This window comes from Sciurus carolinensis, chromosome 16 (assembly GCF_902686445.1).
Source record: "Sciurus carolinensis chromosome 16, mSciCar1.2, whole genome shotgun sequence".
NCBI classification, from domain to species: Eukaryota; Metazoa; Chordata; class Mammalia; order Rodentia; family Sciuridae; genus Sciurus; species Sciurus carolinensis.
The window spans coordinates 13,505,256-13,531,917 of NC_062228.1; the positions used below are offsets into that span (position 1 = coordinate 13,505,256).

General features: G+C 45.4%; 1 protein-coding gene across 1 annotated transcript in view; it reads right to left on the reverse strand.

The window, feature by feature from the left end:
* Positions 1-3,912: 3,912 nt before the first annotated feature.
* Pmfbp1 (polyamine modulated factor 1 binding protein 1) overlaps positions 3,913-26,662 on the reverse strand; it is a 43,058-nt gene continuing 20,308 nt past the window's right edge. The window contains 17 exon segments of the mRNA XM_047528488.1: positions 3,913-4,031; positions 4,558-4,766; positions 7,249-7,323; positions 7,852-7,955; positions 8,715-8,882; positions 9,156-9,323; positions 9,841-10,005; positions 15,102-15,239; positions 15,509-15,676; positions 16,242-16,395; positions 16,552-16,741; positions 18,760-18,989; positions 20,487-20,649; positions 20,719-20,845; positions 23,173-23,271; positions 23,273-23,284; positions 24,364-24,534. Of these exon segments, the coding sequence (XP_047384444.1) occupies positions 4,015-4,031; positions 4,558-4,766; positions 7,249-7,323; positions 7,852-7,955; positions 8,715-8,882; positions 9,156-9,323; positions 9,841-10,005; positions 15,102-15,239; positions 15,509-15,676; positions 16,242-16,395; positions 16,552-16,741; positions 18,760-18,989; positions 20,487-20,649; positions 20,719-20,845; positions 23,173-23,271; positions 23,273-23,284; positions 24,364-24,534 (2,358 nt within the window). The 3' untranslated portion in view covers positions 3,913-4,014.

Genomic DNA, 26,662 nt, shown 5'->3' on the forward strand with positions numbered 1-26,662 from the left:
TCTTAAGCTGACATGATGTAGATTTGGGCCTACTTTTTTCTTCTCTTTGGTGCAGGGTTTAATGCCTAGCTCCTTGATCTACTTTGAGTTGATTTTTATGCAGGGTGAGAGAGAGGAGTTTAATTTCATTTTGCTACATATGGATTTCCAGTTTTCCCAGCACCATTTGTTGAAGAGGGTATCTTTTCTCCAATGTATGTTTTTGGCTGCTTTGTCCCGTATGAGATAACTATATTCATGTGGATTTGTCTCTGTGTCTTCTATTTTGTACTATTGGTCAACATGTCTGTTTTGGTGCCAATACCATGCCTTTTTTGTTACTGTGACTCTGTAGTATAGTTTAAGGTCTGTGTTTTGTGATGCCTCCTGCTTCACTTTTCTTGCTAAAGATTACTTCTGCTATTCTGGGTCTCTTATTTTTCCAAATGAGTTTCATGACTGCTTTTTCTATTTCTATGAAGAACATCATTGGAATTTTAACAGGAATTGCATTAAATCTATATAGTGCTCTTGTTAGTGTGGCCATTTTGACAATTTTAATTCTGCCTATTGAAGAACATGGGAGATCTATTTTCTGAGGTCTTCTTCAATTTCCTTCTTTAGTGCTCTGTATTTTTCATTGTAGGGGTCCGTCACCTCTTTTGTTAGATTGATTCCCAAATATTTTTTTTGAGGCTGTTGTGAATTGGGGTAGTTTTCCTGATTACTCTTTGAGTCAATTCATTGCTGATGTCTAGGAATGCAGTTGATTCATGGGTGTTGATTTTTTATCCTGCTACTTTCCCAGTCCATCTCTTTTAAAAGACAGGGTCTCACTAAGGCTCAGGGGCCTCAAGCTTATGGTCCTCCTTTGTCATCCTCCCAGTGACTGGGACCACAGGTGTGTGCTGCCTCCCTTGGCGACTGTTTTTGATTTTTTGAGGAACTAACCATATTCCTTTCCATAGTGGCAGCATCATTTGATATTCCCACCAACTGTGCACAAAGGTTCCAATTTTTCCATATTCTGACACTTATTTTCTGTATTCTTTTTAGCAACCATCCTAATGGATGGTTTCTTTCTGTAGTTTTGATTTGTATTTCTCTAATTAGTGATGTCAATGGAGCATCTGTTCATGTGCTTATTGGCCATTTGAATATCTTCTTTGAAGAAATGTCTGTTCAAGTTCTTTGCCTATTTTTGAATTGGGTTTTTCTTTTTTGAGTTTCACAAATTCTCTATATATTCCAGATATTAATCATTATTTGTGATTTGCAAATACTTTCTCTCATTCTGTGGATTGCCTTTGAACTCTGTTAATTTTGTCTTTTGATGCAAATCAATTTACAACTTTGATGAAATCCAATTTGTTTTTCTTTAGTTGATTGTGCATTTGGTGTCATATCCAAGAAATCACTGCTAAATCCAATGCCGTGAAGCTTTGCCTTAGTTTTTTTCCCTAAGAGTTTTCTAGTTTTCAGTCTTATGTTTAGGTCTTTGATCCTGTTGGGATTGATGCTATTACCAATTGTTTTGATTACTGTAGCTTTGAAGAAAGCTTTGAAATCAAGCATGTGAATTCTTTATCTTTGTTCTTCTTTTTAAAGATTGTTTTGGCTACTGGGTGGCCCCTTGAAGTTCCATGTAAATTTTAGGATGAGTTTTTCTATTTCTACAAAAGATATCATTGGGATTTTGATAGAGATTGCATTGAATCTTTAGATCACTTGGGTAGAATTGATATTTTAATATTAAGTCTTCTAATGAACATGGGATGTGTTTCCATTTATGTCTTAATTTCTTTCAGTGATATTTTACAGTTTTCATTTTATAAGTTGTTCACCTCCTTGGTAATTCCTAAGTATTTGATTCTCTTTGATGCTATTATAAATGGAATTATTTTTGTAATTGTGTTTTCATATTGTTCTCTATTAATATATAGAGATACAACCAATTGTTGTGTGTTGATTTTGTATCCTAATACTTTGGCGAATTTGTTTGTTAGTTCTAACAATGTCTAGTGTGGAGTATTTAGGGTTTTTGCACTTAAGATCCTATTGTCTGTGAAAAGAGATAATTTTACTTCTTCTTTTCTAATTTGGATGCCTTTCATTTTTTTTCCCTGCCTAATTACTCTGGCTAGACCTTCTAGTACTAATTGTCGAATAGAAGTGGCAAAAGTGGGCATTCTTGCCTTGTTCCTGATCTTAGGGGAAAGCGTTCACTCTTTCACTGCTGAGTATGATGTCTACTGTGGGTTTTTCTGTATATTGAGGTAGTTTACTTCTGTTCCTTGTTATTTGTGTGTTTTAATCATGAAAAAGTATTGTATTAATTTCTTTTTAATATCATGTCCAAACTACTTTTTTAAAATACATTTTTTTAGATGTTGCTAGACCTTTATTTTATTCATTTATTTAGATGTGGTGCTGAGACTTGAACCCAGTGCCTCAGACATGCTAGGCACGCGCTCTACCACTGAGCTACAGCCCCAGCCCTCAAACTGCTTTTTTTGGGACCTCACTTCTTTGGTTATTTCTTAAAAAGCTACAGGCAGGCAACACTCAGCTTCCCAGCCTTCCTTTTGTCTCTGGAGAAACTGCATTTCTCTGACTCATCCCCTCTTTCAGGTCTGCCCAGCTGGGCTTTCACAGCCTGGTGGCTGGGTGACATACCAATATTCTTCTACCTCTTTGCTTCCTATAATATGTGACGTGCTTTGCTTTGGTGTGTCACCCCTCAAGAAGTGAGTCAACTTGGAAAAAAATGTACAATAGTCATAGAATGCAGAGATTATAATTTTGGCCAATGTATATGAAGCCTTTTTGAAAATTATAGAGAGAAAATGTGTTTTTAGTAGACTAGATTTGGGATTTTAATGACATTGTGCTTTTGTTTGAATAACTAGGCCATGGTTAGGACTAGGAAGCAATTTCATCAGTACCAGGTTTTTCAGTTTTAGTTTTCTCTAGAAAATAAATCCTTATTCTAAACAATTGGAGGGAAATAGTCAAAAGCATAAACAGACATCAATCATCGGGACAGAAACTACCAGAGACTCATCCCTCCCCTCACATGACCTTCCCATCATAGCAGGGGCACCCACGAAAGGAGTCGCTGTTAGCAGTGGATTTTCTTGGCCTTTATTTGCCCCGGGAAGGAGTCAAGAGTATTTAAAATCGTCACCAACCAAGGGTTTCTTCCTTCACTGTCCCTACCCCCTCAGAAATGCAAGCTCTTTCATTTCCTTCTCTTACTTTACCCTAGTAGCTATTTGTCTGCATTACCTACAGACTAGAAATATAAATTCTAGACATGTGCTCAGTTTAACAAAATCCACAATAAAATACTTTAGTTGTCCTTGGAGTTGGTGATAATGGAATTTTACCTGTATTGAGGTGGCTGGGGAGAAAAATAAAATGGTTAGAAGGAGGAATGTAATATGGTGGCCAAGGAGGAAGCAGATGGCTTGCTCTTGCTCCCCCACTTGGAAAATTCATCACTTCTTTTACTTTCTTTTGGGTTTCAGGATTACTTTCCTTTTTGGAAAAAAGGTCTAGTTTTTTTTTTTTTTTTTCCTATTTAAAATTCCCAAGAGAGAGAAAAAGAAAAATAAACCAATCAAGCTCTCATTGGCTTAAAGATTACTCCAGGCAATCTGGAAGCTTGCTTTGGGAATGGTAGCTCCCTTACATGAGTGAAAGAGACCAATCTCCTTTAGGATCCAGAGAAAACAGGGATGAGCACGTTGCTGGGGCTTGTAGGGTGAAGATGTCTTCAAGATACCAGGCACTCACCGAGGCTGCTGTGCTCATGTCTTTATTTCAGAATTTGGACCTGGAGGTGGAAGTATGGTTCCCAGGCTCACTCCACTGCAGGAAGTGGACAAAACTCAACAACATGTTAGCATCTTGCAAAATAGGCCGGGGCCTTGATATTCCCCTAGGAGCTGATCCAAGCCAGGAGAGAGGGATGGGAACTCGCTGTCCTCTGCAAACGTGCGTGGAAAGGATGCTCAGGGCAAGGTGCGGATTTTAGCAGTATGAGGAACCTGAGGGAACAGAGAGGAAATGGAGTTTGATTTGAGAAGAAATGAAAGAGGTGATTCCTCAAGGACTGGCCTCAGGGTCAGGCAGCTCTGTCGTGGGGCCGCCTTCCCTCTGAGGCCACGTGTAGTTTCAAGATGGCAGGACCCAGGCTGAGTGGGGAACTGCAGTGCTCTTGTGGGATTTGCAGTCACTTGACTGGAGGAAGATGCCTATGCTCCCTTCCCCTGCACTCCCCAGAGGAACCAAGTCAGGGGACGGGGGCGGTCTAATATCTGAGGTACTTGGATATCAACAAAATTCTTAGGTCAGAATGGGTCTTTAATTTGCCTCCTCCATCATCAGATGTGGAGGCTGTATCACTGGTCCAGGGTAGCTAAGCAAATGAACCGAGGTCAAGAATAACCTGTCTTCTCCCTTTGTGAATTTCCCATCTGATGATCTTTGAAACAATATCATACAGTTGTTGTTTTGGCACGTGGGACTAAGAAAGAAGACCTAACAGTAGCAAAAGACAAATGGCAGACGTACCCGGGCAGTGAGGCATCCCCATGATCTTGGCGAGGTCCATTTTCGGGCCCATTAGGCCACACATTTTCCCCCGCTGCGTGGGCTCCAGTTTGCTTGGGCCCAGGGCTTTGGCGCACATCTTTGTGTTCCCAACCATCATCTTCTCCTCTATCTCGTTCTTCAGCTTCTTGTTTTCTTGCTGCAGATGGACCATCACATTGTGGAGGTGGCTGTGGAAAGGAGAAGGAGGGGCACGTGGGTGTTCGGGTTATGTCATTGGCTTGGTTCCTTGCTGGAAAGAACTGATAAGGGTGTCACAGGAAAGAGGCATGAAGGCCCAGTGCCTTTCAGAGCTGCGTTCTTATTATACACTCTGGAAATGGAGGCCTGCGTGTGTCCCTTAGAAGCAGCCCAGGCCTGGTTGGGAGGACACAGAACTAGGACTTCTGACCATTCTGTCGGCTGTGGGCCTGTTGCCTTATCTGTTCAATGGGGAAAATCAAGTCTGATCTGCCTGTTGGGGTTCATGGAAAGATCCTGTTGACAAACGATAGAAATTTGATTTGAAAAGCCAGTAGGCTCTTCTGAACAATTGTGATTACGTGTCCTTGGGTTCTCATGACTGTGCCTGGGGAGTACTTTCACCCAGCACAATGCCAAAGCCCTAGTTTTTTCAGCCTCCCTTTGCTAAAGAGCAGGGAGCACAGGGGATCCTGGCCCTGTTGAGAATTTGGACAAATTCCTTATTCCTATTTCACAGATGAGGAAATGGAGGCTGTGATGTCAGTGAAGGGAAAATAACAGCCTTTTCCTCATGACTCAGTAAATGGTAGTTATTTTTAGTAGTTGCATTTCTCCAAACTAATGTTGGGAACAATGGATCACAGTGGGTTCCGAAACAGGACTTCTGGAGTTGGAATTCTGGCTCTGCCACTTGCTAGCTGTGAGGCCAGAGGCAAGTGATGGAGCCTTTTGGTTCCTCTCTTGGCTCATCTGTAAATGGTGTCAATACCTACAGACAATCCCTGACTTGTGATGGTTTGACTTACAATTTTCTTTTCTTTACTTCACAGTGGTGTGAAAACAATACACGTTCAGTAGAAACCCTACTTAGCATTTTGTGTTTGGACCTTTTCTCTGGGCTGGCGATATGTAGTACAGTCCTTCCTACAGGCAGAGGCAGCAAGTTACAGCTCCCAGGCAGCCCCCGGATGCCGCGGGGAGTCAGACGCTGCTCTGCAGGGCACAGGTAGGTTGGGGGCACTGAATGCACTTTGACTTATTAACATTTTCAACTTCTAATGGGTTTATTCACACATAACTCCATCTCAGGTTGAGGAGCAGCTGCATGCTGAACTCATGGTTGTAGGAAGAGTAACCTGCAAAGTGCTTAGAACAGTCATCGCACATGCGGAACAGGGAATGTTAGTTGAGCTATTATTAAGATTTTTTTTTTCAAATAGGATCAGGCAGACTCAAAAATGACTCCTTTGTGAAACGGGATTTCTGCAACTTGATGCTCTCTAAGAAAAGCCTGAAGTTATTTGCTATTTTCCAGATTCTGACAACTTTTCTTTTGTGCAATCCCTGTTTCTGTCCAGTAAAGAATGTCATGGTCCTTTCTAGAGGAAATCACAGTGAATCCTCAGCTCTTCTTTGGGCCTACGCTCTACCCTCTGCTCTCCACATGCCTTAAGCCACCTCTTCCTGTCGCCCCTCACTCCCCCTGGGCTGGAGGGGGGTCCTGGCACTGCCCCTGTCCCCTGGCTCGCTGTCATTCTCTCTGGTGCCCTGTCGCCAGCACCCCTGATGCCTTCAATATCCCGTACGGCCTGTCCAAGTCCTGGCCTCTTGGGTCCTTGAACTCTGTGGTCTTGTCCTTCCCTTCAGCTTAACCTCTGTCCCTCGTCTGAGATCAAAGCCTAGGATGGAGCTCTGGGACTTGAAGCCATGAATGGGGTCCAGGCATGCTGTGGCACCGATGCCCTCCATTCTTGGGGTAGGGTTTGGGGCAGCTGCTGCTCGGTCAACTTTGTGCAAAGCAGGCTCAGCGCTCCCAACGTGCCTGACAAAAGCTGGGGGTGCAGTGTCTAGGGCTCATTGTTGCCTGTCACTTTGCCACCTCCCAGGTCTCAGCTTTAGCCTTTTACCCCTTCACCTCTCATTTTGAGGTTCTTATGCTGCTCCCACAACTCACTCTCAGCAGACCTCGCTTTGACCTGCAGGTGAAGCGAGACCACAGGGGAGCGTGGAGCCCCAGGTACGAGGAACCTAGGTCCCCGATGGCCAGGAGGAAGAGAGGATCCCCAGCCGGGGCTGTTGGCCTCAGACCTTCCCATGAAGACCTGCTCCTTCTGGACTCCTCCTTTGGAATCTCTTTTCAGCAGTTCGGCCCCACCCTAACTAAAGCCTTTCAGTTCCCCTTCCGGTCTCTTCTCAGCATTCTCGACCTTGGAGAATCACAGAGGTGAGAGAGGAAGGAGCGTGAGGACTATTAAACCTCTTTCTATTGCTGCGAGAGGATGAGGGCCAGGGAGGCCCAGGGATGTGCCCAGTGTCATGGAGATGCAGGTTCAGGACTCAAGGGGCTTTCCAAAGTTCCAGGCCTTTCCTGGGACTGATCCACATAAAATGATAAGACCAGCCCTGGCTGCTTGCCAGCCCTTCTCAATAGGTCCCAGGGAGCAGCCAGGGTAGTGCGGGATGGCTTACTCCTTTTCACCAGTCAGCTTGGCGATGTATTTGACCTGCTCACGGAGCTTGTTTCCTAGTTTCTCGTTGGCGATCCTGTAATAAAATCCACAATGGGAAAGAGTGGCTGGTTCCCCAGCCTCCTGTGAGCAAGGGCGCAGGCTGGCTGGATAGGGCACTGGGTTTTCTCAGCAAGGCTCCTACTGGATCCCAGACCCCCATGCATCATCCTGTCCCTAGAGCTAGAGTCTCCCTAGCACTTGGCAACTAAGGGGACTCTCTGTACTTAAGTGCTGTGCAGAGTCACTGTGATCCCCAGGGGAGGTCAAAGGAATGAGTTTAAGGAAAATCCAGGTGAAGCCAGACACCAAGTTGGGAAGAGGAAACTTGAGCCCCAGCAAAGCATCCCTTCAATCTTGACTCTGCCCTATTCTTAAGTCAACAGGACTTTCCTAGCTTTCTTCAAGAGCTGGGCCCCCTCCATCTGATCCCAACCTGTGGGAGTGGGCTGAGACTGGATCAGTTTCCCATGGCAGCAGGCTGCGTGTGACTAATTGGCACACATGTGGCTCCTCAGCTCAGTCTCGACCCTGGGACCTGCTTCCCTGTTTCTGCTTTACTTACTTCTGCTCTTTTGCCCACTGTTCCATGTTGCACATAATCTGATCATTCTCTCGGTGGAGCCTACACGGGTCTTTGGGCACAGACCGCTGGGACAGGCAGCAGGGCTTCCATACAAGAAGAAAACGAGACAGTAAGGGGATGGGATCAGGACCAACACTTCCTTTTCCCTAAGCCTGGTCTCTTCTCTCTTCCTGGGAGAAGAAAAGTCAGCTCTTCTGTCTAACCCAAGATCGGAGTTGTCACACCATTCACCTCCAGCCGCATTCTACCCAAAGGTGACATCTCTGAGGAGGCACTACTTATGGTGCTTATTTGTAGCAGAGACAATAGATCTGAACTAATAATGGCCAAAGGCATTGAAGTGACCAATTCTAACAAAGTGACCTGTTCTAACAAAGCAGTATATTTTAACAGATGGGGGGACAATATCCAGAGGAAGAGATGGCTTCGTTCTAATTTTAACAAAGGCTTCGTCGCTACCTCAGGATGTCCCGAGGTCTCCTGCCATGACCTCCGCTGCTCAGGGCGTTGGGCACAGGGCACGTTCAGTTAGCCAGTTCTACAGCAGGGGCGGGCTGCTGAATGGGCTGCCAAACTTACTCCAGAAGGGGACTGCCCAGCGGGTCGTCTGAGTCAGGGGTGTCTGACGTACCTGAGACTGGAATGGGGCCTTTGTTCTGGTCCACAGCCTTAAACATAGGTGGGCCGGGACAGCCACGGTGGCCCTGGAGGACCCAGCCCCTGCTTCATGCTGAATGGAGGTGTGGGGGGTTCCTGTCTTTTCTCCCCGCACCCCCACCTCACCAAGGGCTGTCTGGCTGGGATGGACTGATAGGAAGTGACAGAGGATGAGGAGTGCCCACCTCCTTCTCATCTGCAAGGAGGTTCTCTTTCAGCGTGGCCATTTCCTCCTGGAACTCCCTGAGCTGCATCTCTTTGGCCGCCAGCATCTTGAGGTCGTTCTGGTGCTGTTTCTGCCACTGCAGCACCTGGTTGCTCATCTCCTCTAGCTTCTTGTCGAAGGCATGCACCTACTCAGGAATGGAAAGTGAGGAGGGGACCCCAAGGGTGGGCAGAGGGTGCCTTCAGCCTTGGAAGACGTGTTGGGGTATTTTATTTCCAGCGGCCAGCAGAGGGCACCCCTGCTCTGATCTTTGCTGCCTCTGCCTAAAGTTCCAGGAGCCAAGGTGGTAGAGGGAACCCCTTAGCCAGAGGGCACGCTTAGCGCTAAATAATTCTGCGTGCCAACTGTGACCTTGTGGACTCCTAACAGGACGCAGCTTGAGCACCAGGCTTCTGCTCACCTCTAGCTCGCTCTGCTGGTGGAAGCCCTGAAGTTTTTTTAATTCCACATTGAGCTTTTTCATCCTGTCCTCATAAGCAAGGATTTCATCCTCCAGGTGAGCTTTCTTGTCTTGGGCCTGTAACAAGCTTCGCTGCAGGCTCTTGGTCTCTGAGGTCACTTGATTGAGCTTCCGGTAAAGATAAAGGGACGAGAGTGGCCATGGGACCTTTTGACCCTCTCTGCTGAGTCTCGAATGGATAAGGGTTCCGGTCCCTCCCTGTCCTCTGCCCAGGGTGGTGCAGGTGGTTACCTTCCTAGTGACAGCGCCTGCTGTTCTGCAGACCTCCCCTCAGGCCTCCGTTCCCTCCCCTGCTTCTTCTCTTTCCAGTGTGATAATTGATCTATAGGCATGATCAGCTCAGGGATGGACACAAATTTCCCTGACAATCCCGGCTTGGGAAAACCTTGCCCCGAGTCATCCCTGGGCAGAAAGACTTGTTAGCCTTGGCTCCCATCTTTTCCTCTCCCCTCAAAATAAAAGCCTCACCGAGAAGAAGCAGTCCCTCTCTGGACAGACCGCCCAACCCAGGCAAGGGTTTGAGATGCCCTGAAATTGCTGGAAGCCAGCTCCTGCACTGCTCACATCGCCCTGGCATTTTTGCTTGTCTGAAAACCCCCCTGCAGATGAGAAGGTGTTGCCTCACCTTCTCCAGGGCTTGCGTCAGGTCATCCTGGCAGGTGGTTGACTTCCGGCATAAGTTGTCATAGATTTCTTTAGCCACCATGGTCTGCATGCAGTGTTTCTCTTTCTGAACAGCCTTTTCCAGCTGGGCTTGCAGATTCTCTATGGCCTCCTTGTGTTGGGCTATCTATAGGGAGTGAGCGCGTCACTGTCAGGTCCAGCTCCTGGCCCGAGAGCTGCCCTCTCTGACCATAGGAAACGGACAGGGGCTGGCTGGGCTCTTCTCTCTGCAGTAACCTGCAGAGCAGTCTGTGCTAGGTTTCAAAGGCAGAGCTGTCTTTCCAGGCCCTTCCGCACCCCTCCACCCACGTTTCCTCCTTTGAGTTAGTATATCCCCCAAATACAAGGAGTACCAGAAGTACTAGGTGTGATATGCCAAATGTGTAAAAGTCCCTTCCCCAGACTCTGCAGCCGTTGATAAAGACCTGGAATCCAATTCTAGGTTGGTAGACATGATACAACATTTATTTATTTTTTTAACCTCACTTAATTCAATTTATTAGACTTGAGACACCATGTAAGCAGGACCCCAAGTGTACTTTGCTGGTTGTTCTTTATTGCTGTAACTCAGAGCATGGTGCATAAAAGGTACACAGGAAATGTTATATTTTGCATTGTTCTTAGTTAGGGTTATGAATATTGTTTGAAGTCAGGGATCAATTGAACACAAAATTTGGGCAGAAGTACCTTTAAAAGCAACTTTATGTCTTAAACTTTGTAATGAGTATTCATAGTGTGGTTAAAAGGGAGTTGAGATATGAGGTCAGATGTTTTGGGTTGAGGTCTGTCATTGTTACTCTGACCTCACTTTCTGCTTCCATAAATTGGAATAATTTCAATTGTTTTATACAGTTTTCATGATGACTAAATGAGAAGGTGTATGTTAAAAGGTTAAAACCCCTTTTAAAGGTATAGATTGTCATATGATGGTGAGTTACTATCAGGCACAAGGGAGTGTCATCTCATATATTTTAAGTCCAGGACAGAGCAGGAGGGAAATCTCAAAAATATGTGTGCCTGATTTGTGTTCTTTGGTACTCTAGTACACCTGTGTCCTAAGCTGGTCACATACACCACAGAAATACACTCTTTTGGGTTTTCTTGCTTTATCTCCAATAACTGTTCAGTGCTTGAAGTTTATCATTTTTTTTTTTTTTTTATGATACTGGGGATTGAGCTCAGGGGAACTTAACCACTGAGCCACATCCCCAGTCCTTTTTTATATTTTATTTAGAGAAAGGATCTCTCTAAGTTGCTGAGGCTGGCTTTGAATTTGCAATCCTCCTGCCTCAGCCTCCTGAACCACTTGGGATAAAGTCTGTTACTTTTTCAGATGGAATTTAGAGTATCATCAACCCTAGGAATCAGGGAGATGGAAAGCATTGGACTTCTTACTCTATATTTTTCAAGTCCTGGTGGTGAAATTGTTCCCAAAGATGCAAACTGGAACTTCAGTGCTTTTCTTTCTGGGGATTTCTAAAAAATGTGGAGTCAGCTGAGTCTCCCAGTAACCTAGAGAAGTCATTAGGGAAATACAGTTTCGTGTGTTTGATGAGTGGTGGCTGAGCTGAGAAATGTCACGATAGAGGTGAGGCAGCAGAAAGAAGGGCGCTAAAGAAAATCATGATGATGCTAAAATGGAAGCTTTGATAACATGAGTGATTTAGGTTAGAAAAATGCTAAAAACTGAGATGTAAGTTACAGATCCAAGGAGTTCTAATGAAGGTTCTCATACAAGACCTACACAGTCTCCTGCCAAAGGCAGGCTCTAGTTAGGTATAAATGGCATTATAGGTGCCTTACATGAAGTCATCCTCGAATCCTTTCTTTTTTCTCACAGTTATTCCATCAGCAAGTCTGGTCAATCTTGGCACTAAGTTCTTCACTGACCACACTCCAGCCTGGGCAGGAACAGGTTCCTAACCGGACTCCTTTCCAAATCTACTTCTGCACACTACAGTTGTATTTGAAAACTGAAATCAGATTGAATCATCTCTCTTGTCCTTTTGAGGAAATCTTATCAGATTAAGACCTATATGAGTATAAAATCCCAAATTACTTAACAAAAGCCATACTGTCTGTCCCTGCCTAATTTTCTCATCTTACACCAACAAGATAAGTCTCCCTTAATAAGTACACTTCACTAATGCTGGCCTTATTTCACTAAGAGTGTCCTAAGGGCCAAGTGTGTATTAAAAGTGATACAAGATACACAATCAGGATTTATACTAGAAATGCAAGGAAGGGCCCAAATTAGGATCAGTTAATTAATTTAATTTACCACATTACTGTTTTGAAACAAAGATATGATCGTACTTTTAAAAAAAGTACTTGAGACAATTCAACATCTACTAATAAAATTCTTAGTAACTGAAGAATCAAAGAAACTTGATAAAGGATAGCAATAAGAAACCTACAAAAGCTGAAACAGATGCATTCCATTAAAGTTTAGAACAAGAAAAAAATGCCTGCTAACACTGCTGCCACTGAACAGCATATAGGAGGTACTGTCTAGTGCAACAAGGCAAGAAAAATAAATGTACGTATTGCAAAGGAAAATTTATATAACTTCTGTTTGCAAGTGATATAATAATCTACTTAGAAAAATCCATGAGAATCAACCAAGAAACTATTACAGATTATAAGTGAGCTCAATAAGATGTCCAAATTCAGAATCAATATATAAAAGTGAAAGGAAAAAAAAGAAGCATATTTGGGCAAGAACTCAATTATAGTTTGCAAAATGGACCCATCTATAGGAGAAGTTGGTGATTGTTCTTTTTGACTTCCTTCTGAGATAAAAATGAATGATTGCCCGTTCTGTCTACATTTGGTCCATGTCCAATTTATGTCTTATTTGTGTAGGTCTTTTGAAGAGATTACTACTGTCTCTAGCTCTAATTTTTGGATTAATAATTTGGCTTGCAATTTTCACTCAGAAACTAGCATGCTTTCCTTCTGTTGTACTTCAGGCTGAACTTTGACTTGGTATTATGAACTTCTGGAAAAAGCCATGCTATAACTATACCTAAAAAAAAAAAAAAGGATTTAACTCCTATTCTTTAGTTAGCTAATCAGGAATGCCTGTGCATCTGCTAATTTCTGGCAAAGCTGGGTCTCCAAAAAAATTATAGTTTTGGAATTGCTTATGGCATTAAGTATAAGTAGGTCTTTCCAATTTTTGATAAAATGCAATTCAAAATTTTTATTGTGTCACATAGAAAATTAGTGACACTACTATATTTGAAGTAGATCCTGAGACAAGAATTAGAAAGCAGACAACTTATTTGAGAGTCAATACTACCAGTAGAGAATTAGGTAGGCAATAAAGGCAAAAAACTAATATAGTCTACATTAGTTAATAGGTTTCCGTCGTGCCAGGTGGGGCTAGATTTTAGGGGAAATGTTGAGGCGTGACAGGATGAATCGTCTGTAGATTTCCAGAGGGTAGTTTTCCTGTACTGAAATGACTTCACTTCTGGTCACACCAGAGTTGTTCAGTTTTATTTAGATGATGTGAAGGTAGACTATTTGAATACAAATCCAAGGTATGTGTGTAATTCAGAGAAATAAATGTTGATTATATAAACTCTCTATACCAAAAAATGTGAATGAACTTTCCTATTAACAGTAATAAATTAAACAACAGTGGAAAAATACACTAAGTCAAATAATTGAAAGGATTCTATAAAATAGTGCTTTGTGTTCAGATGGGGAATTTTTTATTTATTTTGGTTCATTGTATACAAATGGGGTACAACTTTCATTTCTCTGGTTGTACATGAAGTAGAGTCCCACCATTTGCGTAATCATACATGTACATAGGGTAATGATGATTGTCTGAGTTTGTTATTTTTCCTCCCCCCACCCCCTCCCCATCCCTCATTTTCCTCTATACAATCCATCCTTCCTCCATTCTTACCTCCCTCCCACCCCCTGTTATGTATCATCATCCACTTATCAGAGAAATCATTCTGCCTTTGGTTTTTTGGGATTGGCTTATCTCACTTAGCATGATATTCTCCAACTCTATCAGATGGGGAATTTTTATATCAATATATGGAATATTGATTAAAGGAAGTGCATTTTAGAAAGCAAAACTAATTCTCTTTCTAATGGCTATTTCAATTGATTCAATAAGTCTACATGGGAGGTATGCTTTTCAAAATGTTGAACATGCTTACACATCAAAAAAGAAAAATCTTCCTGTTAAAGAATTCTGAAATGAGTGCTTTGGCTTCCAAATTTACATGGAAATCTCTTGGCCAACATGACGACAGGCCCGTTTAGAATTCATAGGCAGCACCCTTCTGTGTGGAGAGGTAGGTGGCTAGTGGTTACAGTATTAGCAACTCAGATGTACAACTTTTCCATCATCACAAAAGGCAGAAGGTTCTATTGGCCAGTGCTATTCATAGAATAGTCAAACTATTTTAAAATTTAAAATAGATTATGAAGGAGTAAGACCTGCTTGGTCCTTCATTTATAACCCAAGGCACTATCTCCCAAGATACTACATATTTTTTCTTGCCCAGAAAGATGGAATGTACTCAGTTGGAAGGGTGTTGCTGCTCAATGATGGAGAGGGTAGGTATCAGAGCTGGGTGGCCCAGGTTCAAACGCAGGCTCATCCCAGTGTTCTCTGCTCGGTGACTTTGGCTTCAGCCTTTCTTTCATTTGGAAATGGGGGAATCACAGTAATGTACCTTGTTGAGAGTAAAGCAGATGGAAGGTATGTAAAGAGCTTAAGCAGACATTAAATAAATGACTGAACTTAGGCACAGGGCCTATCATGTCAGATGCCACTTAACAGTTTCTCCTTATTTTATTCATGCAATGAAAAAACTGCAGTGGGCTGTCTCCCCTTCACCCCCTTTTTGTGCTTTGCCACAATTTTGGAAGTGTTCCCTAACAAATGGTCCTAAACCACTAACTCACCCAACACTGGTCTAAAATGCAGTATTGGAAGACTTGATGCTGCAACCCAGATAGTTTTGGGGCTCCACTAAGTAGGAAATGAAGCCTTCCACAGGGAGAAACGTGTCTGCCTCAGAAACCAGGTTCCGAAGTGTTAACCCACTTCAAGCTGTGGGTGCCACAGGAGGCACAGTTGGCTGAGCCCGTTTGTGGCCTTGCTGTGGCAATGGAGAGACAGGTACAGATTTCAAGGCCGGGGTCACAGGGTCCAAGTTCCTGGCCCCTTTGGGGCTCACATCCACTTACCTCTAAGTTTAGCTCTTGGATGAGTTGCTGGGAGGCATTGTATTTGCTGAGAGAACATTCCAGCTGTGTAGCACAATGCTTCAGCTCTTCTTGGAGATTTCCCTTTTCCTCCTCCTGCCTCTTCAAGTTATCTTTCAACTGCTCACCCATTAAAGAGCAAAGCCCCAGAAAGACGAGTTAGCCACTGTTAGAGTCCCCTCCTCCTTCCCTCCCCAGGGCCCCCTTCTCTGCCCCGTGGTACCCCCAGCCCCCCCCCCCCCCCCCCCCCCCCCACTGACTGGCTTTCCGACTTTCCCTTTGTCTCCTAAGCTCTGGGCATCCCTGGCCTCTGCATCCCTCCTGGCCCAGTTCCGTCCATGTCCATGCCCAGATTCATGACCCAACTCTTCCGACATTCTCCTTCTCACCATCTTTTCCTTCTTCTTGTCTTCCTGTCGCAGAGTTTCAAGTTCATCCTCCAAAAACTTCTCCTTTTCTTTGCTCTTTTTCAGCTGATCCCGTTTGTCCTTCAGTGACTTTGTTAGCTCTGGTATCTCCTCTTCTAGCTTGTTTTTGGCTCCTAATAGCTCCTTGTGCTGAGAACACAAAGAATGGGCTGGAAGACAGACTTACACTATATCATATCAGGGAAAAGATACGCAGGCAGTTGCACCCAGGGAAACACTGTTCATGATGGTCCCTTAGTTTGACAGCATATGTAACAAAAAAGTCTGCGTCAATGCTCTGCAACATTTCTTCTTTGTTTAACTAAATAGACCAATTTATTTCACTTATAGATCCAATTCCGACAGGGCCAGCCTTCTTTCCCACTTACTCCCTAAATCTTTTCACATAAAAACCTCTTTGAATAAAGTTTTAAACAATCTTAGTAAAGTGCAAAAAGATTAATTCAGAGATCAAAGACTTTAAATTGGCTGACAAGGATAGCTTTTGAATCCTAGTAAGAACAACACTGTTTTTTGACTATTTTTGAGTCTAACCCTTGAAAAAACTTGGGAACTGGTGACTGGTGTAGCATTCACACAAATTCTGGACAATTAGTTCGCATGGGTTGATGGCAACATCTTCTCAAATAAGGACCCATATATTTCACCTTAAGCCGGGCAGAGCTGGAGCTGGCTGCCTGCCGGCCCTGCATACCTGGTACTGAACGAGTTTGATCTGGTCCTGCATGTCATTTATTTTTTGGTCCTGCTCTTCGGCTGTCTTCTGAAACTGCTTCTTTTCCTTGTCTGAGTTTTCCAGCTTCCCCAGGGTATCAGAGAGTTCTGATGTCAGTTCGTCTATCTGTTTCCTAAAGCACAGGGACAACAGGGGGATGGAGTTCAGTGCCTGTGTTGTCTGACTATGGAGCTGGCCCCACGGGGAGTCTCTGAGGTCCCACCCCAGGTGGTGGCTCACAGTGGTTGTTTCACGGGGACAGGGTTCTCTGGAGGTGTGTGGAAGGTACCTGTTGCTTGTCAGCTCCTCTCCAGCTGCCACGGATTCCGTCTGCAGCTTCTGAACCTCTCTCTGCAGATCCTGGATGGTGTCTGCTTTCTGCTGGTCCAGAAAAAGGCAGTCCTGCAGCTTCCTCTGGGTATCCTCCAGAGTGCTCCCCGTCTGCAAGGCCTCTTCCTTGTACTGGGCTGCTTGCTGAGCTGCAGAAGCCAGGAGACAAGCTGGGGCATGTCCACTGGAGGACGAGTGTGTGTCAAGATCGGACTCTCAAATAAGATTGCCTAAAAAGTCTGTTTTTTCATTTTGTGACCTACTTCAAGTCCCAATCTGTCCTCACTTCTGTCCATTTCATTATCGGTCCTAAGGAGCTCTGTTCATCTATCTGTCTTCAACCACCCTCTAGCCATGGGCTCTTCTGGACTAAAGTGAAATAAATTGGTAAAAATGGCTCAGTATCTCCTGCGTGACCCCTCCCAACCTGTCTGGGGTGTCGTCGTCGAGGGAGGCATACCAGCCCACCTGCCAAGAAGATCAGTGCTGGGCATTGAACGCAGGTCCTGGACATGCTGAGCACGGGCTCTGTCCTTGAGCTACACCCCCAGCTAGAGAACACCAGAAAGGGACACAGGAAGAGGGAGCCACGGGGGTTGGGACATTTGTAGATGGACCTGTGGAGGGACAGAAGTTGGCTGGGCCTTAGAGGAAGGCAGAGGAGAGTTCCAGGTGCAGGATAGGTAGACTGAATGGACCAGGATGGAGGAGGCATGTGGGGGGAGAACAGGAAGGGCAGTTTGATCAGAAAGGAAACAGGGAGGAATGGGGTGATGGAGTTGAGTAATGCGGTGGATTAGAGGGAGCTCTGGAGCACCCTGAGAGGCTGAGAGAAGTGGCTAAACTCGATTCAGTGAGCAGGGACCTAACACAAGGGGAAGATGGGAATGCTTCAGAGGAGAGCCTTCCAGTAACATCCCTTCGCCCCAGACCCTCGCTCCACAGGGCGGCACCCAGTGCCTACTTGGGAGAAGCACCCAAGTGGGTCCTCACTGTGGGTCCTTTATGCTAAGTATATTCCTTCACCCTGAACATCATTCTCTCATTCCCTCTTCCAAGGTCCCTAGCCTGGGGTCCTGGAAGAAGGATGGCCTTACTGCCGAAATAAAGACACTCCTTGGAAGAAGGAGGGAGGAGGATTTTGGAAAGCATTGGAAAGGGCTGGGGAACGTAGCTCAGTGGTAGATTGATCACCTCACATGTGCAAGGCCCTGGGTTCCATCCCAGCACTGGAAGAAAAAAAGAGTTGGAGAGATAAGTCGTTTGGAAAGGCCTAGAGAGAGGAGGTGGGTGGCTCTCGGAAGTTCTCCAAAGACGAGACTCAACACAGAGCGAGTCAGGGTAGGGGCTCTAAGTTTTGGAATCATCAGCAGAGAAACATAGCTCTGGAGGAAGAGGGCAGCTCACAAAGAAAGCATAAAGAGGAGGAGGAGAAAAGTGGAGCAGAGGGAGACTCTTCAGGGATGGACGGCTTTCGTTAGAGCAGGGGAAAAAGAGAAAACAACGGTGAGATTTGTAGAAGGACAGGAGAAAAACTGCTGGGAAATGAGGGGTTGGGCGTGGCCGCTAATGGCCTCTGGAGACACAGTGTTAAAGGAGGGTGGGGAACAAGCAGCTGTGGATCTTCGGTTGAAATTGAAAGGAATTTCCGTGACATAAAATTCACCATTTTAACGTGCACGATTCAGTGGGTTTTAGGATACTCACGAGGCTGTGTAACCATCACCAATATCCAATTCCAGAACATTTCATCACCTCCAAAGAAACCCTGTGCCCAAGGCAAGAAGCTATTGGTGACCTGAGAAAGCAGTGTCCTCAGAGGGCCTCTGACCCAGGGCAAGCAGTGCAGAAGAGCGTGTTTGGAGGCCGAAAGAAGAGAGGGCGTTGAAAACCAGGGTGGGAGGCTGAACTGTGCGGGGAGGGGCCGCAGAAAATGAAGAAGAACGTGACACCAACAAGCGAGGACAGGACCTGACCTCCCTGAGGCCGGGAAGAGGCAGGGCTTTCACAAGATGGCGGAGAGCGCGGTGGCAGTGTGAGTTCAGCAGCTGCTGTTCCAGCTGCGGTGGCTTCAGAGAGGAGGTGAGCTTGGGGAGAGTGGGGCATTCAGGGGGCCGTGAGACGCGGGGGGCTGCAGCGTGGTGGGGCAGCGCCTGTGGGGGCTCACCTGCCAGCCTGTGCTGCTGTTTGGTCTCCTCAAGAGCGTCGCTCAGCTTCTCGATCTCGGCCCTCAGGGCCCCGTACTCTATCCTGGCCTTGTCCTTGAAGGTCATTTCGAGTTCTCTCATCAGGCAATGCTGCTCCTCCATCTCCACCTCCTTCTTCAGGAGGCTGTTCTGCACCTGCGTCAGCTTCTTCTCCAGCTCGTTCAGCATTTCGTCCTTATCTTGGGAGTAACTGAGGAGAGCAAAGTGGGGACGCTGAGAAGGGCCAGGAGCAGCAGCAGGGAGTCAGGTCGAGAATGTCCTGAGCCCTCGTCCAAGCCACTGTTATCCCCAGCCCAGCTAGCGCAGGGTCCTCCCTCTGTGCTCCCAGTGACCACCTCTGTGCTCCCAGTCACCACCAGGGGTCCCCTCAGGCTGCTCCCAACGCAGTTAGATGTTCTTCTGCCTCTGCTCAAAACCTTCCACTGCCTTCCATCTTAGAAAAAGGCCTAAGTCCTTACAACCACCTCCTGGGACGTGGACGATCTGGTCCTGCCTTGGCTACGTGTCTGGCCTCACCTCCTGCCGCCCTACCCCTGGCCGCTTCAGGGACCTCCTGAGTGCTCCAAGCAGACCTACCGTGGGGCCTTTGGACTTTGCTATGCTTCCTGCCTGGAATATTCTTCCTCAAGACCTAGCCTGGGTGCCTCCCTCATTTCTTCAAATCTGCCCTAATGTCACCTTATCAGAGAGGCCTTCCTTTGCCACACTGGGGTAAAACAGTCACCACACTGTTGGAGAAATTATCAGTCCTTAACTTCCACATATCAGTATTACACTTTAATTTTGTTATTTGTTGTCTGCCTCCCCACTTTAGGATGTAGACTCCATGGTGGCAGGTGCGCTGTGTGCTCTGTTACACGCTCTGTGCCTAGAACAGTGCTTGGCATATTGTAGTGCTCAAGAACGTTATTTTTTCAAGAATATATATATATTTTTTGGTGCTGGGGATCAAACCTAGGGCCTTCTGCTTACAAGGCAAGCACTCTACCGACTGAGCTATCTCCCTAGCCCCTCAAGAATATTTTTGAATGGATGACTCCTTGTTTAATCTGGCCATCTCTCCAGACCCCTCCATTTTGACTAGTGGATTTACTCTATACCTGGAAACACAAAGTTTTAATGACTGTCCAGTCCGTCAGCTGGGTTATTTTTGAGAGCTCTGATGAAAGTTCAGAGTTGGGGTAGTGCTGGCTATGAAAGCTTGCACTGGCTTCACGACCTTTCTGTTTTGAGTTCCATTTCCAGGCTCTTCCGGAAACTTGATTTATGTTGGCAATGACAGATCTTCTAGGGCAGAGCTCCACTGACATTTTCAAACTACCCGATCTGTGTATTCTTAAGATATTTATAATTTTAAAAGGTGAAACTCACTTGAATCCTTATTAAAGCTACACATTATTTCATAGCATTTTCTTCCACTCTCAGGTGTTAAAATAAGGGGTCTCAACCTCACGGTGCTGGGGAAGATCTTACAGAGTCGGTGTCTCTGTTATGGTCCCTGCATAGTCATGTCCCCTTCTGATGTGCAGAGGAAATACCAAGGACGCCCTGGATCCGCGCCTGGGCCCCGGGAGCCCTCGGCCTGTCCCTGCTGAAGCTCCTGAAGCAGTCCCCGCGGTGGAGATGGCTGGCCAGGTGGAGCCAAGGCCTGGCCTCACACCTGCCCTGGTGGCTCCAGGTAACCCGCCTCACCTTTTCTTTCAAGATAGCGAGATTCTGGGTCTCCGTGAACTGCAGCTGCAGCTCCTGCAGCCGGTGCTGCAGGACGGCGGACTCCTTGTCCTTCCTCTCCATGTGGGTGGACGTCTCCTCCCGCAGCCCGTGCAGGTCCAGCTCCAGCTTCATCATGTCTGCACGGGGCGGGCGGCTTGCTCAGAGGAGGCCCGCTCCCTGGCACCCGCCGCCCGCCCCGGCTTTACCCTTCATGATGTTCTTCTTCTGCTCGGACACGGACTCCAGCTCCACGCTCAGGTCCTTGACCAGGCCCCGGTACTCCTCCACGTGCAGGCACTGGCTGTCCTTCTGTTCCTGCAAGTGCTTCAGAATCTGGCAGTGAAGAGTGGGCGGGTGAGGACACAGACCAGGGCCTCCTGAAGGCCAGCCTGGGGCGAAGCTCAGTGGCAGAGCGCGTGCCTCGCAAGCCCCAGGCCCTGGGTTCAATCCCCAGCACCAAAATAAAATATAACAAAATAAAATGCCAGAGGTCCGAACGACCAGGAGAGACAGGAAGCAGAGAGGGTGGGCAGCTGCTGGAGGCTGGGGAGGGGGTGAAAATGTTCTGAAATGAGATAGCGGCGCTGGCCGCCCACGTCCTGTGCTACACACACACACACACACACACACACAGAGGCAGATTTTATGGCTTGTCCATTATATCTCATTTTGAAAAGTTTTTAAAAAGAATAATTTAAAAAAGAAGATGGCAGACTGCTCATGCTCACACAGAATGTGCACAAAAGAACTAGTCCTTCCTCCCCGCCCGGGCCAGTCAATGCATGGAGCAGCTACTATGTGCCAGGCCTGGTCTAGGTGCTGAGGACAGTGGCGCAAAGGACCCAGGCACACTTCTGGCCTTCTGGTGGGGTGGGACGAAGGAAAATTAAATATTGATAAGCGCCTGGGAGACCCAGGAGAGCTGGGGACACAGAGGTGCTGGGGCCGGGCAGTCATGTGAGTTGCGAGTTTAGGAGCTGCCTCGGCCTCCTGGATGTGGCCTCTGAGCAGGGACCTGCTAGAGGAGCGGAGTTGAGCCATGCTGTAGGTGTCTGAGGGGAGGGCTTTGCCGCAGAGGGACCAGCTGGTGACAAGTTCCTGCAGGGAGGACATGGGTAGGCCAGTGGGCTTAGAACGGGGCGAGGGACCGAGGATAGGAGGAGTAGGTGAGGGAGCCCTGGGTGGTCACTTGGGGTGGCGCTTAGAGTCCCTCCGCGGGGACTTTGGCTTTTCTGCTGGAGTTCAGGGAGAGCCTTCTTCCCGACCCAGAGGAGGACTGAGGAGCAGCAGTTGGCCGTGTGGGCATCAGAGGATGCTGGGAGGGTTTTGGAGTTGACAGAAAGGAGAGCCCCAGCGTGGAGACAGGAGGCGGCGGCAGGAGAACCACAGGACCATCCCCGAGTGACCCAGCGTGGGCACTGCAGGGATGCGAAGGCTCACACTGGCCTGTGGCGCGGAGGGGGAGGAGAGGGCCGTTGGAAGAGTCAGGTGATATCGTTTCATCAGGTAGGGCTGGGGGCGTAGCTCAGTGGGTAGAGCACTTGCCTCGCATGCACAAGGCCCTGGGTTCAATCCCCAGCACCATTAAAAACAAACCAACAAAACCTAGAACATCAGGTAGCGTGAAGTCCTGTGGACAGGAAAGGTGGGGGAAGGAATAGTCCATTTTACAGGGAAGTTTTGAATCATTGCAAAAGATGGGTGTTAGGAGATCGTGCTGTGGGTCAGGATGTGAATAACATGGAGCTGACCTTTAAAGTACATGTTGTCAGATATTTGTAGTTCCAAGGAAGAACTGCAAAGTTTAATATCCATCCCTTCATTCCTCCAACTTTCTGGGATCAGGAAGTCCCGGGAAGAGAAGAGCTGTGCCTCACTGTCCAGGGGATCCCTTGGCGAGTGTCCCTGTGTTCTTTACCCTGTCTGCCCCCGCTGCCCCACCGCAGCATCCTGTCCTGGCCTGAGCGGCTTGTCACCACCTGCCACCGGCATAGTCTTGAGTGACTGGTTTTGTTATATACTTTAAGTTCAGGTCTGACCTCGCCTGGGGGAACCCTAAGTTTTTTAAAAAAAAATTTTTGGAGTTGTAAATAGACAGCACGCCTTTATTGTATTTGTTTATTTTATGTGGTGCTAAGGATTGAACCCAGTGCCTCACACAAGCCAGGCAAGCGCTCTGCCTCTGAGCTACAGCCCCAGTCCCCAACTAAGTTTTGACTGTTGGTTCATTAGATTTTGCGGTTTGTTTACATGGTGTAAATGCTTATTCATTATTAGAACCAACCTTTGACACTGCTTTGAAGTTTACAGAATCTTCAAGAAAAGGTAATGAACTTGCATTAATAATCTTCCCTAAATTTTGTAACTTTTGAACTCTGGCCAGACACTAAAAGGCTGGATGGTCTTTCCAATCTGCCAAGCCAACAGGAGTGCTGTTAGCTGCTCTGTTAGAAACAGGTAGAGATAGGTGCAATTCCAAAGTCGAATGCTGCCACAATCTTTGGGACTTGGCATAGAATATTCCCATTATCCTTGTGGCAGGGCCAACCAAGGGTCCCAAAATATAAAATAAATATAAATTATAATATAAACATAAAAGATAATCAGGAAAGCCCTGTTCAACCTTCTGCCACCAGGCACAATAAACCGAAGTGTCCCACCTTTTTGATGTCCTCACAGTCTTCTGCGGAGCAGGGAGGAGGTCTGTGGGTGGCTGTGTAAGAAGCAAAGTCTGCTTGTAATTTGATCAAAGCCTCTTCCCCGCTCCAGAACCTGCAAGCGAGCACAAGTCAGGGTGAATGCGTGACGTCGCACCTGGCCGTCGTTGCTGTCTTTGCGGGGCGTCCCTTTCGGCAGCCTGTCTGTTGCATTGTTCTGTGATTATCATGCACTTCCTGTGGGCTGGGTAGGAGAAGAAATTATGCTCTCAATCTTTTATCAAGGTTATCTAGGCACAGAGAGTGACCTGCATCAAGTGCATCGGCAGCCATGTTTGGGACTCCATCCTGAACTGCTTGTGGGCTCCACTTTATGAGGCAGAAGATGGTTCTTGGAGGCTGCAGTGGAGACCGGTGTCTAATCAATCAGAGGACCAGATTCAGGGCTTGAGATTAAGGAAGGAAGTTTCTTAGGGAGTGGATGAAAGCATATGTACTTTTTTCTTTGAAAATCAAGAAAAAAAATAAAATTTTTGTTTCATTGCCATGATTTTTTGAAGTTGTTGAAAATAATTCAAACAAAACCCAAACATTGAAAGATGTGAAAATATCATTATTTCTGCTGTCCTCTCCCACTCCCAGAAAGGGAGGGAGGACATGATTGAAAACTTACAGTGTATACTTCTGCATTATGATCAGAGATTTACAGTGACTGTCTTTTTTTTGTTTTGTTTTGTTTTTGGGTGCTGGGGATCGAACTCAGGGCCTTGTGCTTGCAAGGCAAGCACTCTACCAGCTGAGCTATCTCCTCAGCCCTATGATCAGAGATTTAAAGAAACGGGATTCTGTAACTTATTCTCAACATCGTATCACAAAGATCGCTTCATCCTTTTTACTCACTGCATATTATTCCATAACAAGCATAACTCTTCCAGCATTTCTCTTAAACTCTTTAACCATTACCTACTGATGGGCACTGAGGTTGTTGAGACATTGTCTCTTTAGACTCTCAAACTTAATACAGATAGCTCCCTAATAGCATGCCACAGAGAATATGAACAAAAGGTGGGGTCAAGTATGTATGACATTTTGAGGATTCTTAATGAAAGATTAATTTAGAGTGACTTTCTCCTTTCTTTCCTCATGGGTTCATTATGGATCTCTCAGAAAAATGTTCTAGAATGAGGAACTTACCAAAGCATTACTGCAGGCTAGCTTATTTCGAAGCTCCTGGATCAGATCATCCTGCTCAGAGACCTTCTGCCAAACTTCAGACAGTCGCTTCATGGTCTCCTGGTGCTCTGAATCATGCAGGGAGAAGGGTATATACCGCACCTTTGAATGGTCACCCTTGTTCTCAGGCTCCTGGGATATTTAAAAATGATGAGTTAGTTTTGTTTGTAATTTGTGAATTACTTCAGAAGTCCATGAGTATGGAAACTCTCTAGACCTAGGTTCTGAAAGTACCCCGTTCACGTATGGGAAGCGTGGTTTCCCCAACAAAAGAAAAAAACAGCACTAGTGCAGACGTGAGGCCAAAGTCCAAACAGTTCATAGGCAATGTCAGCCTTGGGGACTCGGGCCTCTCCTCGGTGACTGTCTGTGTCACCAGGCTTCTGGGCCCTCCAGGGGTACTCTATGATATTTGTGCCTGCACAGGTGTGTATTTATATGACCCCTCTCGTTCCCTTACGCAAAAGAGTCTTCTACATACTATTCCGAACTTTGCGTTTGGAAATTCAAACTTTGTCCTTAGGATATTTTTCACATCAGTATTTTTAGATCTATCGTCTTATACTTTAAAAATTAAGTCCAAATCAAACAAGTCACCATGTCTATATTATCTTTCTAAAACATTCTAAAGTACCATCAAGACTAAATTTTCTTTGACCATTACGCCTCTCCCTTATCCCTCTCTGCTTTCCAGAGATGACAAATGGTGCATATCCTTCTAGAACCTTATCTATATGTTTACCTACCATAAATGAAGCTACAGAATATGGATTATGTTGGCTTTGTGACGTATAGAATGGATTTTTTAACTTTACAAGATATTTTAGGGACTTATCCAAATTGGGTACTAATGCTTCTCTTTTGTCCTTTTAATTGCCTTTATATGTATTTATCCAGGTTCTTACTGATGGTAATATAGGTTATTTCTAATATGAAACTGAAATGATTACTTTTGTAATAAATCTTTGAGTATTTATTTTGGCAACTGTGCAGATTATATCTGTAGATGTAGGACTGCTGCTTCATATTTAAAACTTAGATGTTGCAAAAGTGTCCTTCAAAAGAAGCTGTAAGAATAGACACCCAGGGCTGGTTGTGGCTCAGTGGTGGAGTGCTTGCCTAGCATGCATGAGGCCCTGGGTTCCATCCTTAGCACCACATATGAAAAAACGAAATAAAATAAAGTTATATTAAAAAAAAAGAATAGACACCGATCAATCTTTCCGAGAACTGTATTTTTTGTTTTAAAAATATCTTTCCTTAGATCATCTGAAATCATGCATGAAGGTCACTACCTTCCCATTTGTCTGCATTAATAATGGGGTGAACTGATGCACATAGAAAAAAAAAAAAAAAAGAGCAAGAGTTCTAGTTTGCATGGTAGATTCCTTTGCCCATTAAACCTCCTCTCTACCTGGGCCTTTCAGGCCAAGTTAGAAATAGTTCATGTTCATTGAGCGTGAAAGCTGCCCGTGAGCAAGCTGCAGAAAGGCCATCATGAATCTAAAATTAACCACAAATGACATTTGTGTAAATAATTTAGTGTCTAAGAGGGCAAAGGCATCGAAAATATAACAGGAAAGTTAAGAAACTAGAAGAAGATATCTGTAGGTTTTAATATCTTTTAATGCTTTGGGAAGAAAAAAGGAAATTGATTTTAAAAGTAATAGAAGAAAAATTCTCTGAATCAAAGAAAAGTGTAGATCTTTGGATTAAAAGTCAGTTAAGTATTTTGAGAGGCTTAATGAAAGATAAAACATCCTTAGCCTAAAAACGTCAGAGAGATAAGATAGATGACCTACAGACAACAGAACGACACCCCCAAACTGATCTTCAGTACTGGGTGGTAAGACACAGGCAGAAGTGTCTTCAAAGACTTAGGGGAAGGTGCTTTTGAAAGTTTATCTAGCCAGCTAAATTAGCATTCAAGATGATGTCAAAACAAAACCTTGTCCAGTCATAGTGTGGAGAAAAATTTCACTCACAATTGTTTCTGAAAGAATTAAGAAGAAATTATTACAGCAAAAGGAAAAGTCCAATAATGCGAAGAGGGATAGTACACTGCCCAGCACAGTTAAGGTATATAAGTTGAGTTTATTTGTGATCTTAAGAATAGATATTTTATATGTTATAGGAACAGCTCCAGATATTTTAAACACGGGTGAAAAGCTTTTCTTCATAGGAGGATAGCATAATTCAGACATCTGGATGAGATGAGAGCACAAAATAATTCCATTTCTGAAATAATTAAAAAATAAAA